This window comes from Nycticebus coucang, chromosome 4, assembly GCF_027406575.1.
Source record: "Nycticebus coucang isolate mNycCou1 chromosome 4, mNycCou1.pri, whole genome shotgun sequence".
NCBI classification, from domain to species: Eukaryota; Metazoa; Chordata; class Mammalia; order Primates; family Lorisidae; genus Nycticebus; species Nycticebus coucang.
The window spans coordinates 12,973,967-12,992,709 of record NC_069783.1 but is presented as its reverse complement, the minus strand read 5'-3'; the positions used below and the strand labels follow the sequence as shown (position 1 = coordinate 12,992,709).

The 18,743-nt window shown below is 42.5% G+C and overlaps 1 protein-coding gene, 1 non-coding gene and 1 pseudogene across 3 annotated transcripts; all 3 read right to left on the bottom strand.

Annotated features, from left to right (window-relative positions):
- Positions 1-1,691: 1,691 nt before the first annotated feature.
- Positions 1,692-1,774, bottom strand: LOC128585259 (small nucleolar RNA SNORA49). Its single transcript, XR_008379979.1, has one exon. It is a non-coding gene; the product is annotated as a small nucleolar RNA SNORA49 (small nucleolar RNA).
- Positions 1,775-10,220: 8,446 nt separating this feature from the next.
- Positions 10,221-12,254, bottom strand: LOC128584261 (uncharacterized; annotated as a pseudogene). The gene has a single exon (XR_008379670.1). The product of XR_008379670.1 is annotated as an uncharacterized LOC128584261 (transcript).
- Positions 10,221-14,708, bottom strand: LRATD1 (LRAT domain containing 1). The gene is made up of 2 exons (XM_053589444.1): positions 14,470-14,708; positions 10,221-13,471 (listed from the first exon to the last, which is right to left on the bottom strand). Exon 2 carries the CDS (start codon positions 13,433-13,435, stop codon positions 12,557-12,559), a length of 879 nt encoding a protein of 292 aa, XP_053445419.1. The 5' UTR covers positions 13,436-13,471; positions 14,470-14,708; the 3' UTR covers positions 10,221-12,556.
- Positions 14,709-18,743: the final 4,035 nt, after the last annotated feature.

Here is an 18,743-nt window from a genome sequence, read left to right as displayed (position 1 = left end):
GACCAATAATAAATCAAAAGTTCTCTGAGAATTACCTTGGACTCCTGGTGACAGACTTCTTGAATATTATCCAATAAATGCATCTGTTTCTGAAGGAAATTATAAAAAACAAAAAATATCTTAAAATCTAGGCTTGATTCTATTTTGGCCTTTTTAGACACACATTTAAGACTTTCATTTCAGTAGACAGAATATCAAGTCTAGGTAATTAGTGTATGTTATATAGTTGGTCCAGAGTTTGAATGGGTTTGCACTTTTGAATATGCTCATACCTACTTCTTCTAGGTTTATTATTGTGAAAAATTAAGTGTTATCTTTGTAACCAATTGCTATAAAAAGCTCAGTAGGTTTTTTCTATAAGAAAAGCATGGAGGGAAACATTTAATTATTCCAGAAAAATATTCCAAGAAATAGAGAAATGTAATGGCTTTGTATCAAAACACCTGAATTAAAGTGTTGGTTCCACTAAAAGTAAGATCAGGGGATACTTAGGTGGATGTTTGCCCCTCCCAAGCCTCAGTTTCTCCATTCGTGTGCTGGGCACAGTAAAACTTGACTGACAAAGATTGATTTTGAGGACAATGGACACAAGCTACACATTTCTGAGAAAATGTCAATAGCTGTTCTTCTGATGATGTGGACTTATTCGCCTCCTTAAATTATTTCATTATTATGGACAAATATATTATTCAGGAGATTCTTGTAGGTAGGTAATAAAGGAGTTTTCAAAGGGAACAAAATCACTCTGGCCCTATAAAATTAGAGGCTTAAAATATGATGTTACTATTTGTTACCTAAAATTATTATGATGGATGGAATCTTCCTCTAAGAAGCCCATATTGAATTCCAAATGTAATCCTGTTGGAAAAGTAGAACTACAGCATCAGCAGAATTCTTTTAGGGTTCTTGTCAATTTGACAGATTTGATAGGCAGACAAATTTAATTTATTAAAATATTCTGTCTAGCATTTTTAAAAGACAAGGGGTTTTTACACTGTAAATGGACTGTTTTCACAGCCTTATTAAAATAAATATATAAAGTCAGCTGTTTTTCTTTGAAATTCATTAACGTGAAATTCAACACTTAGAGAATTGCAGTCAAATTGCTGATACTTGTATACCTACCTGAATATACTGGCAAACTTCTCTCTTTGCATATCAACTGGAATTTCTCCTTTTTAACGTAAATGGGAATTGCATACAAGAAGGAACATTTTGCTTGTATGATATGCCGAATTTCAGGGAAACATTTACTGTAGATGCTAGAGGCATTTAGAAAACCAGTGCTTTGCACCAAAGACCACTGGAAGCACAGGAACAAATTCAAGATTTCCTTAAACGAGAGGTCCGGATTTCGTTTTCTTTAAAATTAATTTAATTATTTGTATTAAAGGAATACTGTCAACATATTTCCTATGTTTTTTTTTTTTTTTTTTTTTTAACAGACATGTTAGGAAACCTCTGACACACTCTAATACTTGTGGATAAGACATTATTCCATAACAAAACTGTTTGATTTGTGCTCCGTGTGACATGAGGTGTGTGCTATAAAGTAACACCAAGTTTGAGATTTCTCTTCTGGGTCTTCTGTACATCTGCATCATCTCTCACTCACTGCTCACCAGTGTCTCTATGTACTGCCTCATTAACACGAGCCATCGGTCACAAAAAGAGGATTCCATCTTGAATATACTGTCAGCTCACCTTGTAGGCCCCAAAAGATAGCAGAGTCTTACTGGGGAGGGACATGTGCTTGCTTGTCTATCCTCAGACTATTTCCTATGTTTTTAAAAGGCCATTTTAAAATTAAACATAATATGCTTTAAAATTGAAATGTTTATATAAACCATGAGCCAATATCATTTATTTGAGTTGCTAATTTCCGCTTAGCAATATTACACCTCAAGTATTAATTCTACTTTTGCAAAATGGTTTTGTTCCTAAAATATTTTCCCTTTGCATCTAACCAGTGGCCTTATGACTCTGGCATTTTGGTTGTTCTCTCTCTCTCTTTCTATCTATCTCTCTATCTCTTTTTTGTATCTCATCTAAGCTCTCAGTACTGTTCTGTGGCCCTTTCCTCCTGCCTGTGACCTTAGGTGAGACCACCCTTTTATGTCATCACTGCTTTTGGCCCATCCTTAACACCTATATTTGCACAGCTTCCCATAAGAGAACTTGTCCCAATACCATGAACTAAAACCTAGGCAATCACTCCCTCTATCAGTCAAAGAACTTGCCTACAGAGATAGACTGGAAGACTGGTAAATCTAATGCTAACAACATGCTTACTTTGGTAGCTCAACAGCAAAGGGACTTCGCTTAATTAAACACATTTAAATCTTACTTCTACAGACTTTGTAGGACTAAAATTCTAAAAATAGCATTTTATGTCATAATGACAGAAGTCTATTATACTTACATGACAAGAAGGAATATTTATCTATATTCCAAACTATTAATAAATATTCAACAAAAATATGTAATTGGCCTAGAAATATCACACAAAATTTCTGTGCCAGTCAATGACTGATTTCTTGATGCTGATATGTATCTTCAAATGCTTTTCCATTTGACTTTCTACAGTATTTTTTAAAAAGAATTATACCATGGAAATGACGTGTATTCTAGGTAATAGTGGATTATAGCTTATAATGGACCTGTGTCCTTTGTTTCATCTTGTTCTTGAAATCTAGACTATGCTTTGTATACACACGGAATAAAACAAAGGCCCAATTCATGTTTAAGAAGTTGATATGCCATTAGAACATTAACTTAAAAATGGCTCTTACTGTGTTTGTAGTAGGACAGTTGTTTTTAAATGGGCATAAGCCAGTTCTGAGGGCCTCCATGAGGTGAAAAGAGAGAAGAGTTACAAAATCCTGGAATCAGGAGGACACTGGTTAGATGCAGAGTGCAAAATATTTCAGGACCTAAACCATTTAAATGAGGTGAATTGAATTAACATTGATTAAGTGTCTACTATGGACCAGACACTACATACCGACCAACCAATGACCGAAGTGACAAGATCCCTGCCTCAAGGCTCAAACCCATTTCAGAAGGCAGTCAGGTTCCTATTGACTTAAACTGTGTTTGATATAGTTTAAGGGCTGAAAATCAGAATATTAAATGGCTGGGGTGAATGTTAAATGGATAAAGCACTACAGGATATCAGTGGGAGAAGATTAATTTGGCCCCTTGTCGTCCTTGTTGTAGGTGGTGCTGTGGATAGGAGAGGCTTCTCAGCAGAACAGCTGATAAGAGCACTGGGTCTGTCGCGACTCAGATGAGGAAGATTTTTACATACGACCAAGGAGATAAGGATGTTCTGTGTAAATGGAACAGAAAAGTAAGTGTGTAGTAGTGAAGACTCCCAGAGAGAATGTGCTATGTCAGGTTGGGGGAGAAGCTTTGGAGGTCAAGGGTGGAGGATGCCAGTAGCAGAGGGGAGTGGAGGCCAGACTGGAGACCAGGACTTGCCTGCTGCCTGGGAGCCTGGACTTTAACATGTAAGTTATGGAAAGTCCTTAAAGGCTTTAAGGAAGTAATGTGGGAAGGACAGATCTGGGATTAGGGCATTTATTTTGTTGGTCTGTAGAGGGTAGAGTAAATTTTCTTATAGAGATCTTTTTTTATACAAATTATATACAAATAAAGCAGATGCACACAATGGGTGCTGGTTTCTGGACTCAGAATGGTGAGACTGTATAGTAACCCACCCTCCCTATCTCCTCTGGAAATTGCTCTGAGGGAAAAAGCAATGTTTTTTCCAGAACCACTATTTATTTTCTAATCACAAATTAGCCAAACTATTTCATTCTAAAGAAGTACTTTGTTCTTGAGTTTTGACACTTTTTATGTGCAGTATATTATGGTTTAAAATTTCAAATAAAATTGGCTTTTCTTAGATACAGACAACCTTAACCATGCTCAAAACGTTATTAAATGCCCACAGGTGTAAGCGAGGGACAGTTCCCTGGGAGAGTGCAGGGTGCTCCTCCTAAGAGTTCCAGGGAAAATATCAATATAAAAGCATATATATTTATACAAAATTAATCTAGTTATATTGCTAGTGCTCAATTGCATTTCAAATTATTTCAAATTATTCTAGCTGTTCAACCAGCCTGGAGGTCCAAGAGACATCAACAAACGGAAGGTGCTACCCTTTTCTCCCTCTGCGGAAAGTCAGGCAAGGTGATTTTTTTTTTTTTCTTTCACCTCTGTGATTGTTGAATTTGCTTAGAGACACAATTGGGAGGGACTTAACTTTCTAAAAGGTGAACTGAACTTGGATTTTCGGTAGAGTCCTTCTGCACTGATGGAACATCTTTGACACTCTAGGGTCCATTTACTAAAGTGGTCCATATGAGAAATGTTTTGTCTCATCTTTAGTTCTTGCAAGTCAATCCTCAGCTACTCTCTAAATTTGCAACTGTCAAAGCTGTTTCACCTGGGTGAAAATTTCATTACCAAGAGGAGACAATCTGTGTGTCCATCATAATAAAACTCATAAAGTCCATTCATTAAGAATTATTTGTACCAGTATACCCAGGCCAGAGAAACCTTTTAAATTCTTTATGGTTAATCTCCCATCATTTGTAGTGTAATGTAATGCAATATAAATACCTCATTATTATAGCATATTTTCTAAATGGAAACTAATTTTCTACTGCTTGGTTCTTAAGGAGAGTCTCCTATGTGTCTAAGCTGACAGGTGTTTTTAGTTCCCCCTACCATGGTTTGTCTGAGAGAGGAGATCACAGTATGTCTAACATACTTACTGAAGAGCCACGTCTTCTCTCCCCTCAGTTCTTCCACTCATTGATCAGACTTTAATTGAGTACCTATTGCAAGTGCTAGATTTTGCAGCTGCGAAAATGAGTAAGTCATAGAGCCCAGTGGACCTAGGAAGAGATAAATGTAAATGATATTGACAGCACAGGAGAGAGTCTAGGGTGGTAAAAGCAAGTACAATAGAATCATACAGAAGAAGATGAATAAAACCATCCCAAGGGCTGGCATGGAGCTTGGTCATGAAAATAGATGAATGAGAGTTTGCTCCTTGGGAATTAAGAATGACAAACAGGGAAAGGAGACAACATGGAAAGTCATGGAAGGATGAATGAAAATTACATGCTTTCCAAAAAGTCCTGTGTGGCCTCAGTATGAGTTGAAAGTTGAGGGAGTTGCAGGTAGATGTAGATAGGCTCAGACCATGGAAGATCTTGGTTGCCCATTAAGGAGCCTGCTTTGATCTTGTGAGTGATGGCTGTGTAGTTGGTAAGACCACTGTGGCTGTAGGCATTTGGATAGAGATGCTAAATGGGTAGAGAAGGGTGATGAAGTTATAGAAATAGCAAGGTGAAAAGTGAGGATCCAAACTGAGGTAGATAGTAGGTGGGATTGAAAATGGTAGCATGGAGTATTTCTGATTGTATCTAGGAAAGTACTCATCATGAAATGAAAGATAAAGCATGATGTGTTTTATAAAATAGAATCAAAACAGGACCACAAACACCCACCGAGCCCCACCCTTACATTCACACAACCCACTGTCTTTCAGTGATTACTGAGCCTGTGGCCTCTTCCTTCTGAGGGTTCATGGGGACTATACGCTCATCTCTGGGTCTAAATCTGGCTTTGGCCTTCAAAGACACAAGAGCAATCTGACAAGACCTCAGTGCTGTGGGTAGATGGTATGTGTTTAATTCATAAACTTGAATAAAATAAGGGAACTCTGTGACTTCTGAGAGATGGTAACATTCTCCATGAGTAGGTTGCCAATAAGATACTACACATGTAGTTACATTTAGATTTCAGATAAACAAATAACTTATTGTATAAGTATATCCTAAATATTCCATAGGACATATGTTATCCTAAAACAATCATTCATCGTTTTCTGAATTCAAACTGATGATTCTATGTTTTGATTTGCTGAATCTGGCAATCCTACCCCTGAGTCTTGTCTGTCTCCCTCTGGCTCAGATCCACTGGCAGATGCTTCCACTGAGAACCAAAAGACAAGACAGAAATAAAGTGTGTGCTGTTGAGAGTTGAAAGATGTTTTATAAAGTCATCGTGGATATGATAGCCCTAGATCTATCTGCTCATCTCCCTGGAGAATCTAAAATCTAAAAACAGTGGGTTTCACAGTGAGCTGCCAAAGAGTTGCAAAACTGTTGGAAGAGAAAAATGACTGAATTTAGAATAATAACTTATTTGCTGAAGCAAATATCAGTATAAAAAAAGAAGCCTTCAAGTTTTCCATTGTGGAATGAGTAGAACATTAATGTCTGTATCACACACTGAGGGTAAAATTATTCTTAGGAAGCTTATAAACAGTAGCCTTATGATCTTTTTCTATTTTTTGTAACATTGAATGAAGCTCAAATTAACTTCTGAAGCATTTATTTTGTGCTTAAAATTCAGGACATTGGCTCTATTCATACTTAATATTTCTTAAGTATCCTATGGACAAAATCAAGTTCAAAACTCATTCTCACATAAAAATGGATTATAGAAGCCAAGGGGCGCAACAATTATTTTAATATTTTAACATATAAATGAGTAATGTTTATTTAGAAAAACACCCCCGACAAAACTCCATCAAATCTAATTTTTCCAGAGAGGTAAGTGCATATTCCAGTAAGTCTTTTCTATTCACCGAAGAAAATGTTTAGCAAGAGCTACAATAATAAGCTTCTTTCTGAAGGAATAATCTTGTGATTTCATGCAAGAAAATCTCTCCTTGAGGTGACTGAGTGATGGAGTTGCAAGAAATTACAGTCAGAATTATTATCTTGCTTTCCCGTTTCTGACCAAACCCAAGAGAACATTTTCTTTGCCCGGAATTCTTTCATCATTTTTTTCCCCCTAGAAGCTAAGTAAATATTCCACTTGCCCTTTTAATTGAAACCAACCTTAAAGCTCATAAGGTATATTTTCATGGGCTTTTCTGAGGTAGGAAAACGCTGCCAAATTTGAACTAGAGATTTCTTTAGGTACCTTTTATAGACACACCACTGGTGGCCTTCCTGGTGTTCCTGACAAACCAGGATCAGTGAGAAACACTTGTACTAGAGAACTGTCATAGCCTTACATTTATGGGGTGCCTACTAAGTGCCTTGTTCTTTCAGCCATCGGAGAGGTTGACAAAAGCCCATGGCATGGGAACCATCCATCTGGCTGTTCTGCCAGAAAAAGCAGTTACTATTAATATAAGACAACCTCAGCAACAATGGCCAGGACGACTATTTTTCCCCTTTTTTTTTACAACATACTCAAATACGTAAACCACTTCTATTGCAAATGTAAATGAGATAAACAAGCCTCAAAGGTAAATCTTTAGTTATGAAATCAAATGGATTTTATAAGTTGTTAAATGATTGAAAAATTGAATTCATTTTTTTTAAACTGGCAAATAGATGTCCTCTGTTGAAAAGCTTATTAACTTATTACATTGTCTCATAGCATCTCGACTTCATCTTTCTGCTGCTTCTTCTTTTTTGAGACAGTCTCACTCTGTTGCCCTGGGTAGCATACCATGGCATTACAGCTCACAACAACCTCAAACTCTTGGGCTCCAGAGACCCTCCGGCTTCAGTTTTTCTATTTTTTACTCGAGATGAGGACTTGCTCTTGCTCAGGATGGTCTTCAACTCCTGAGCTCAAGCAATCTGCACTCCTCGGCCTCCCAGAGTGGTAGGATTACCGGCATGAGCCACCATTCCTGGTTCACCTTGCTTTCAGTTACTTTCTAATTTTTATAGCTTTCCCATGAACTTTGTCTTTTTAGTTAGAAAAACCAGGAACAGATTCTTCCAAAACCAGGAACAGAGACTAAAACTAACTGCATAATGCTCACATTTTCTTCTTTCTGTTTATGCTTAGTTTTAGGCAAGCTGCCGGCTGCCCTATTACTCATTAGCTATATGACACCTAGGTCTTTTCTTTCTTGTTTGTATAAATCTCAAGTCACTTTTCATTTTGTTTTTAAGTAGTCTGTGTGTTTGTGTGTGCATGCGTATGTACATGTATTTCCAAATTAAATAACAATTCATAGCTACAGGCAGAAATGTAGATGTACATGTGTTTATATACAAATATAGCTGTGGATAGGTATTCACATATAGCTGTGGATAGGTATTCACATATAGCTGTGAGTAGAACATTAATGTCTATATTGCACATTGATGACAAGACTTTCTTAAAAAGCTTATAAGCTTTATATAATCTTTTACTATTTTTTGCAACGTTGAATTCAGCTCCAATTACATTTGGAAGCATTTATTTTGTGCTTGAAATATATGTAAATATATGTATACATATACATACCTATGTATATTCCACCAGTGCCTAGTAGAATAGTTATCTAAGACCATATCTATCAACATCAGTAGATATGGTCTTAGATAAGACCATACTGATGGTCTACTGATGGTCTACATCACCTACTGATGCTGATAGATATGGTCTTAGATAACTATTTCTAAAGGTAGCTTTTAATTTTTCAAGAAACCTGAAAGCCTGTCTTTTCACCTGAAGACCCTTTGTTCCTATGGCAAATCATTTCTGAAAAGCAAATACTAACTGGATTCTCTCATTAACAACAACAAAAAAAAGACAGGGAAAAACTTTGAAGATATGTATAAGAAAATCATAAGGGTAAAAGAAAATTAGGTTGCTGTATTATAATCGGGCAAATTAGTATTAAGTTCCCTCAAATTTGACCCTGCTCATTTATCAGATGACTAAGACATTTAGCTCTTAAGAATGTTGGCAGTATACCCCAAAACATAAGTAACCAGTAGAGAGATGTTTAAAGAGTGTTAGGATACACTGATTAGTCAGGGAATTCATTACTTTGTAAGTACTAATAGCAGGTTCCTCCCCACTCCAAAAAAAGTAATTTTTCAAACAAAAGTGTCTAACACAGAAGTATGACCCAGGGGATGATAAAACATAAAAATATTTAAAAATCCAGTAAAATTATACAGCTGCTTCTATGCTTGATGGTCTAATCTGACATAGCATTTTCTAATGATGTTACTATGTCTTATTCTTTCTTTTAATAAAAAACTCTCATTACAGGCACTTAAATTTTTAAATGCTAAGGAATACTTTGGACATATTGATTTAACTCACTGACATGCTTTTGATTTTTAAAAGAAGAAATGCAACATATGTAACTTGTACAGAATTTTTTTTTTTTTTTTTTTAAGAAAGAATAAATTTTTGGAAGAATGGCATTTCAGGGCTGGTTTTGCTTAACGTGTGCCCAAATCACCATTTTTTTCTTTTCTTTCTTTCTGTTTTTTTTTAATGAAATGAGTAGCAGAGTCCTCTTTGAAGTGAAATTCTCTCTCTCCTCTCTCTTTTTAGTAATGGTAGTTTGCTTTTCAGAATCATCCCCTGTACATAGAGAGAAAGGCAGTGGGAGGAAGCATAGCTTTCCTCTGGGCTAGAGCAGGCTGAACAGAATCAGTCCCCAGTTTACCCACACTCAACATCATGAAAGTTCTTATGAAGCTATGGCCCTTCGAGGACAAGTAAAATCAAAACTACATTTCTAACCCCTAGTAAAATATTGGGAAACTTTTGGCTTAATTTCTGTAACTCTGATTAAAACCCAGAGACATTGCATCCATTCATATTAACATGTGCCCATGCCATCTACAAAGTAAACTCTCACAGTCTTGGTCTCACTCATTTGTTCTTAATGCCCTAAAAAGCTATATAACCTTTTCCAGGATAAAACTATTAGATAATTTCTTAATAATATCCGTCTGTGAGGAACTACCATTAGAATTATTCTGCCATTGGTTATTAACATTGACCAAGAGATAATATTAAAAATTTATAATCAATAGGAATGTGAGAAACCTTACACATTTTTCAAGTTCCTTTCCTTACAATGTTTTATTATTGCAAATTTGTAGAAGTATTATCGTAAAGCCAGTCGTTAAAAGGCCGACATAGTAATGAATGAACTGCCAAACGCTTCTTTTAATTTTCATTCTAGTCTCAGCAAGATGAAGCTGTCATTTTTCTGTGAGGGTGACCCTCTTAGTAAGAGTAAACTCAGATTATGTAGCATCAGAGGAAGTAAATCTCAGACCTAGGTATGACAGAGACTGATTCATTTCTTTTGATGAAATCTCACCCTCTGAATGACTTTGAAGTGGAACACAAACGTCAAGAAGGAGTCCTGTAGGAACAATTGCTTAAGATGGTGTTTAATACAGCAGGGAGCCAAGATACAGTAGTAGGGCACAGTGGAGAACGTGGAGTGTCTAGACACAATAAAGATTTGTAGTTGATCATCTGCCATCTGTTATTTCCAAAGAGGGATAGTTAGGGAAATAAATGGAGACTTTCAGTTCTCCATACATGCAAAGGTAGGTTAGTTATTACAAAATTTTGCTTGTTGTTTGTGCTGAAAGAAAATCATACGCATTTACACGTTTTTTAAAAAATAAATCACTCGATAGGCTTAAGAAAAATACTTTAGTTCATATTTCATTGATGTGACCTTTTGATTCAAGATTAGGGAATGAATCCAGGATGAAAAAAATAAAGGAAAAAAGAAAATAGAAATGAATGATTTACCATGAAAAAGGCATTTCCAGTCTCAGCTAACCTTGACTAGCTTTTATTGCATTATTTTTGAAATGCCAAGAAACTGGCTTTGGCCATAATATTTGCTGTCCAACTAAATCACAGCTCTCAGTATGCAATTACTTGCTACAATTAACTAAACGGCATTGTTTAACAAATTCCCTTGAAAGAGACACAGATACAATAGGTGTCTAACACACGGAATCAAGTAACAGTAAGTCAGGCTGGGGCTGCAGCACAAGAGAAGTTTGGAAATCGTTGCCCAAGGAAGGGGTTTCACCCAGCCTTAATTTTTTGAAAAACACACATTTGTCCTGATCCTACAAGTACTTCCCTGGTTTCAGGACAAACTGAGCTGTAGGACTGGCTAAGGAGGAGGGGAATAGAGCCACCAATTCTAGATTTGTTTTTAAAGAGATTGGTTGGAGAGGAAGAAAAATAGAAAGGCAATGTAAAATACTAATGACATACAACATGGAGAAAAGAAACATCATGGAACTTGCTAGCAATTTCCATCAAAGCAGTAAACCCTTTAACTGACAGAAATTCAGTACAATATACACAGTGATTAAAAACTCCACCACTACTAGGGCTGGGCTGCTGTTTAAAGCCAAAAGTAATAATAATAACAAAATAACTACAATAGTCAAAAACAGAATTCTCATAAGACTTGAGAAAAACAGAGTGAAAAGGCAATGTTAGCTAAGCTCTTAGCTAAGTCCACTCTTAATGGCCCCCAGTATTTAAACTATCATGGATTAAAGCCATGAAAATAAAAATTTCAATTTGAAATTTTATTAGCATGTTGCTAAAATGGTCAATAAAGACATCAACACGATAGGCTTTGTTGACATAGCTGGAAAACTGCTCTCTCATTTTGAAAACTTTATTTCCACTTCCCCACCTTCTATGATTTCTATGTTAGGAAAAGCCAAACTAAACATACTGGCTATGGTGTTGTAATAATGCTGGTTTCTGGAATGTTGCCATGTCCTCTCCCTCCCCCACCTCCAACCCCTTTAAAAATATGACTGTTTTTTAAAATGCTGCCCTAGGGTTTGGAACACTAAATGCCTTTCTTCTTTCGTACAAGTTCCCAGTCACCTGGCGAACTACCTCCTTTTGGGGGCGGGGCGAGGCCGGCATCCTCACCAAATTAGCTGCGCCATTTTCCTCCCGGGACTGGGAAGGCTTCTCCTGCACCAGCTAGGGAGACTCACAGGCAAAATGCGGGTGGGGGTGGCGTTCACTTCCCGCGGTGGAAAGAACAGGAGGCAAACCCCAGCTAGCTGAGCCCGGAGCCTGGAGCGCAAAGTCGGGAGACCTGGGGCTGGAGAGCTGGAAAGGTCCCGCGCAGCCTCAGGATAACCCGGAGTCCCGAAGTGCTCTGTTGTGGAATTATTCACAAGCACACAGGGACAGGCTCAATTTCTTGAAAATCCTGCGATCTGGGGATAGATACATCTATACAAGAGCTGAACTGTGTCCTGAAAAGACCACTTCTTGCCTCCGACCGGTTTGTGTATGCGCGTTTGGGATGGTGATAGCCCCTTTATAGTGAAGGGTTGTGTCCCGGTAGCGTGACAGTTACTGACCACTGACTCGCGAGCGAGGCCGTGTCCTTGCTCCCCTCAGCCCATTTCCCTTCACCCCCCTTACAACTCAAGGAACAAGCGTACGCTGGGTCTGCTAACACCGCCACTGGGGCTCTCAGCCAGACGCGCGCCGCTGAGCCCTTCCAGCCCCGGGGTCGGTTCCTGAGACTTCAGTCACTGGCTGGAAGGGTGCGAGAGCGCAGCCTGGACGCTGGTCACCGCGGCCGACGCGCGACGGGGCGGAGGGAGGGCGGGAATCGCTGGCCGAGAAGCCCGAGGGCGGGGACGGGAAGGGAGCGGGGTGCGGGGAGACAGGCGGACAGGCAGCCCCTGCGCGGCTACTCCTTGTCGTCCACGAGGTCAGCGAGCTCCTGCAGCACTCGCAGACGGCCGCTGGCGTCGATGCGGCGCTTCTCGCGGATGAGGTCTTCCAGGCTGTGAAACCTGGCCGTGTGGACTTTGTTCTCCGCCAGGTGCACCTTGAGATAGTACTGCTGCTGAGGCGGCTGCGTGCCAGCCGGCACCTCCCCGCCCGCCTTGAACTCCCGCTTGCCGAAGCGGCACCAGGCAGCGAAGCTCTCCGAGTTCGTCCAGCAGATCTCGTCGCTCTTGAGGCCCAGGTGACCGCAGGCGTTCTGCACCACCAGCTCGGCCAGCAGCGGGCGGTAGCGGTACCAGCTATTCACCACCCGGCCCACGTTGGCCGCGCCCGCCTCGTACAGGCTGTCCTGGCGGATCTCGCCTTGGTGCAGGTGGATGATCTGCCCGCCGCCCACGTAGACAGCCCAGTGCGGGGCGGGCGCGGGCGGCTCTGGCGCGGGCTGCAGCCACAGCAGCTCCAGCAGGTCGCCCGGCTCGCAGAGCGCGGGCAGCGCCGAGACCGCGGAGACGCTCAGGTCCGCGCCCTGAGGGCCGCCGCTCACTTTGGAAAAGATGCATTCCTGGCCTCGGAAGGCGGAGAACTGAGTCTCGTTGAGGACCAGCTGGTGCAGCAGGTGGTGGTGGTGGCGGCCGGGGCTCTCTGGGCAGGGGTTGCAGCCCGGGGGGGCCTTCACGCCAAACTTGTCTGGCTGCCCGCGCTCGTCCAGGTCCTCTTCCTCATCTGAGAAGAAGTAGGCGACCCCGACTCTGAGCTCGTCCTTCTCGATTCCCGACGGGTCCCCGGTGGGCAGCTCGCTGTAGTTGAGGTGAGTGATGCGGTCCAGTTGGTTGCCCATCAATGACGCGGCGAGACGAGGGCCCGGAGCGGGGATCTGTGGACGCACAGAAGAGAGGCAGGGACACATCAGAGTCCGGGGTCCTCCTTTGTGTCCCCTCCCCAAGAAGCACAGCGCCTCTGAGACCTGCCCGCCTGCCCACAGGCTCCCTCGGGAGTCACCTGCGCCAGCCAAGCCCCTCGGGCCTCCCTGGGAGTAGGAGGGGCGAAGAAGCCCCAGTCTGGCGGGGGACAGGGACGCCGCCACGCAGCCTCTGACCCTATCCCGGAACCCGGTCCAACTCGCACCGGAGAGAACGCAGGGTGTCTGGAGAGCGTGCGGTGTCCCAAAGGAGAGGAGAGCACCCGTGTGGCAGCGCAGGAGACGGACACTCGGGGAAGGACGAAGGGGTGGGTTGGAAGGGAGAACTGAGCCTGAGGCCTGAGAGCTCGGAGCAAGCTGAGCTCACATTCCTGTCCCCACCCCCAGCCCACCTCTGGGTGTTACACTAGGTTGCTGTCCTTCCCTGACATCGGCTCACACAATGACAATCGAATGTATTGGCAGGCATGCCCTTGGCACCAGCAAAATTTTGCACACTTGGCGTCCAGAGACTGCCGGGATGGTACACTGGTGTATAATGTCACACACACAATGACATGTCGCGACGACCACATTGACACACTCACCCCCCCACCCCCACATTCAAACACAATTCCAGCCCCACGCTTGCACGCCCGCCGCTCGCTGCACGTACACCCAGCACCGGGCACACCTGCCCACACAGGCAGGTGCACTCTGCCCCTGATTTCTCCAGCCTTCTCCCCAGCAGAGCCGATCGGACTGCGCCAGGGCGAGGCTGCTCTGTCTAAAAACCTAACAAAGAGGCAGGGGAAGGAGCCAGCGCGGTGTTGTGTGCGCGGGTGTGGGCGTGTGTGTGTATGGAAAGGTCCACTTTCAGCCGAAAGACCACACTTCCTCCTACCCAGAGCAGGATCCAAACAATCGGACGAAGGAAAACCGTTTCCAAGGCAAAGAAAGCCGCTTCTCCGTACCGGTGATTTCCCTGCTCTCGAAACCCAAAACTCCTTTAAAGTCTCCTGGTCCCCATGGGTGCTGCGGGAGCGGCGATGGCGAGGTGGGTCCCGGGCGGCGCGAGCGGGTGCGGCTCCGTTCTGCCCTGCGCCGAACCGTGTGGTGCGTCGCCCGCGCGCCTCCGGGTCTGCGCTGGCTGGGGGGCCTGCTCCACCTGAGCAGTCCCGGCTCCGCTGTGCTTTCCCACAGCCGCGCCGACTACTCTAAGTAGTCGGAGCAGCCAGAGCGGCCGGTCCCAGGACCCGCCCCAGGACGCGCTCATTGGTTGGGGCGGATGCCCGGGCCCTGTCAATCTCCACGGGAGGGGGAGGGGAGCAGGGGGCGGGTCTCGAGTGTGTCCCGCCCCACCCCGCCCGGTTCTCCTAAGTACCCCAACCTTACACCCTAAAGTGTAGGGCCCCTGGGAGGCGAGGTGTGATCCTCGGCGAGCAGCGCGCCAGGGATGAGGCGCTTCCGCTCCGCTCTGCTGCTGACCGAGTCCAGTAGCGAAGCTGAGTCTGGAGGTGGAGAAGAAACCCCGGTGCACCTAGCCTGGCCCAGTGTGGGCGGCCCGGGACAGGGAGCCACAGGGTCCAAGGTGGGAGCCTGGGGCCCTGCTAGCATTCATGAGCCTCTGTTGTCGAGGGACCCTGGAATGGTCCTTGGTTCTCAAACTGTTTTGCTGCAGATCTCAAAAGCCTTTGAAATCGCACCTTCGACGTTCGGCTCCTCACCTTTAAAAGCCCCAGTTACGCTGGCTTAGGTTTAAAAGGAGCATGGTGTCCAAAAACGAACTGAACCTCGGCCTCGTCCAGCCCCTTCCCTGGCTGGGCCTATAATTTCTGCCCCCAGTTTTCTGTGAGAGGGGTGCATCGCAGACGCTGACGGTGTGATTTCTGCCCCCCCCAGTTTTCTGTGAGAGGGGTGCATCGTAGATGCTGACGGTGTGATTTCTGCCCCCCAGTTTTCTGTGAGAGGGGTGCATCGCAGATACTAACGGTGTGATTTCTGCCCCCCAGTTTTCTGTGAGAGGGGTGCATCGCAGATGTTGACGGTAGGACATAAAAGTGTTTTCAAACCCCACCGTCGCCATTGCTAAGGGATTTTCGTTTGGTTTTGTGGGAAAAGGGTGTTCAGCCCTAATTAGTGATTGCGTTTCTAGATGGAAAGTTAATGCAAACGTGTACCCTAGATATTGGGTACTGAAATATTATTCTCATGCGCATAAAATTCTAGACCAAAAGTTTCAAAAGCTTCTGGCATTAAGCCTCGGAGAGGTCTTTGACACCTGGTTCTCCAGCCAATGCTACTGATCTTTCAGACTAGGCTCCAGCAGCTTTTCTATAAAGCCCCCTCTCCCTGCCCAGTGAGAACTTGGTGCTTCCTCTTTGTGCCCCTCCCACCTCCTCCTTACATGTGAACTCCTGGAGGACAGTCCTGCGCTCTACCGGATCTCTCAATAGTGGGCATAGGATGCGTTCCATCAGTAATAATGAAAATGCAAACAGTCAGCCGGTATTGACCACTTACTAGTGGCCAGGCACCGCGTTAAGAGACTTAAGGAGATGATTTAATCATCCTGCCTCCCTAGGGTGCTCACTTATATCTGAATTGTAACAATTGAGGAAACAGAGGCTCTGATAACTGTGCTGGCAATTTACTGTATGTGTTTTGGATTCCAGCGCCAGGCTTTTATCAGGCTATATTGTTCGTTGAGTGAATACAGTCTTATTTTATAAGATGAGATAACTCGTATTCCAGAGAAGTGAGCTGAGTGGCTCAAGGTTACATGGAGCCTGATGCATATTATTAATATTATATAAACTCTTTTCCGTGCTAGACTATTCTATTTTAATATTACTGACTGCCAAGCCTCCAGTTCATGTTTATTTCTGAAGGTTTCTGTACACCCTCCTTGCCTCTGTGTTCAGTGATTTATCAGGTTAGATGCTGAAGTACTGCTGAAAAAATACCATTTTAAAATGACCATCTGTATGCATTTGATGTACGTAAATCTTTTCAGAAATTAGGACATTGTCCACATGTGAGTCAGTAGAAAACATGTTGCCATCCTTGGAACTGACCACAGGTTGTGATGGCCTTTTTTATACTTGCCAGGAGTAATAAACAACTCATTTTGGCCCTGAAGTCAAGAGAATTGAACAAGTGGCTTCAGAGATCAAGAAGTGAGTTATTGGTCTTGTTATAAACTGGACTTCAGGGATTTCTGGGAGGAGGGTATCTGAAGAGTTCATTATTGATGTCTGCGAAGAACTCATTGACAGCAGCTCAGCGTTTGACTCTGAATAACCTCTTTTTATCCTCTCCATCCCCAAGATCAAATCTTGTACACAAACATTTACAACCTATTTGGTGTATTCTGTCCTATCTGCTCTAGTCCATTCTACTCCAGACTGCAGGGGAAGCAGGCTGCTCCTCTCTGCTTAATGCTCCAACACTCTAAAGGGTAATCAACATAAAATATTATCAGTGCTTAGAGATACAGTGCCTAAATTTTAAAGTATCAACATGCAACTTTCTGAAACTCCCTTTCTTCCTGTCCCGCTTGCCAGAATAAAAGGCTAACCGCTCTAGTAATCACAAGTGGGAATAAATACCCTGGGGCCCCTTGAAATATAAGCAGGGAACACATTGACTGGGAGGCTTGGGAAAAGAGGGAGCTAAAAATAAACTAAGGAAAATGCATTTATACTTTATAGCCTTTTGGCAACTACAAAAATAATAAAGTGAGAAGTAGACCAATTGACTTGTAAGATGCTAATAGTAGAAAACCCTTTACAAAAAACATACTGCTTAAAAATTGTTTTTTGTGACCATTCTTTTTCACTCCATCCTGCTGGCTTTCACGCTGGGGAAAGACAGTGTCATCAAAAGTAGTATGTTCTCATCAAAACACTAACCGTGGAAGGCAACTACTGATTTATACTCTATTTCAACATTTATGAACAGGGTAACTTTGGGTCAGTTACTTAACCTTGCTGGGGGTCAGTTTCCTCACTTGTAAAATACAGATAATAACAGTGTCTACCTCATTGAATTGCTTTTGAGTTCCTGTATGCAAGCTTAGGGCCTGGCACACTGTCAGCTTTGCATCAATATTACCTTATGATTCTTCTTGGTGGAAGAGAGGAGAGGGTCTCATGACTTATGTGTTTATGACTGGGGTTCAGGTCTGTCTCTTTTTTGCTCCAGGCTAATGCTATCCCTAGATGGAGCCTTGACTGAGGTGTGGGACAGCTTCTATTTGAAGTAACGAGAGCCCTGTCTATCCTTAGAATACTCTGAGGCCTAAAGCTCTGTACTAATTTGTGTGTGGGAGCCCATGATCACATGTCAGGTGGAAGGTTATGGAGATTTTAAATTGTTTTAAAATGAACATTCTGGTGCGACGAATATATGTGGGAAAAGGTTAGAAAGGACTGATTAGGAGTCAATGATATGTACGTGACTTTTTCTACTGGTGCCATCTTGGTTTATCTTCTTGCTCTTTTTGGTTTCCTCTTTAGCACTACATGAAAAGCTTTCCCCCAAATTTTACTCACCGGGTTTTTGGCTTAAACTATCATTTTTTGGGGGTGTGTGGGAGGCGAGGTATAAAGGTTCAGAAAAAAAAGTGACTTCTCCCTTAGTACTGTTTCATATCTTATATCATTGTTTGCTAAAAGATGCTTTTCTGCTTTTAATTGTATGACTACCTTAGCATTTATTCTGTAATGCAATAAACTGTCCTATCTCCTGTCCTTGACTGCCTTAGCTGGTTAACATCCCTCATCTGATGGAGCTAAAGAATACTCTGTGCCCCTCTCAAGCAGAGACAGTGCTATGGCTTCACCAATCCCCTTCCTTCTGGGTGCACAGCTAAATGACAATCCCCAGCACACTTGCACTTAGTGGGTGCCCTTGGACTGAGTTCTGCCTAATGGAATGTGGGTGGAAATAGAGTCATCTGCTCTCAAGTGTGGTTGCTGAAACAGAAACTGTTAACACAATCTTCTAGAAGTTTCTTTTCCCAGTTAGCTGTATGTAGAGGATTCATTGTAAAACTCCAAGGATTTAATAATGGAGAGCCAGTATAGATAAGACCAGGCTTTTTGAATGACTATGTAGAGGTGATGATTTCTCCTCTTCAAAAAGCTGCATTGGGTTGTGAAAAAATAAATATTATTGAGTTAAGGCATTAAAAATTGTGTGGTTATTTGTTAAAGCAGTTAGTCTATAGTGATTTATATAATCT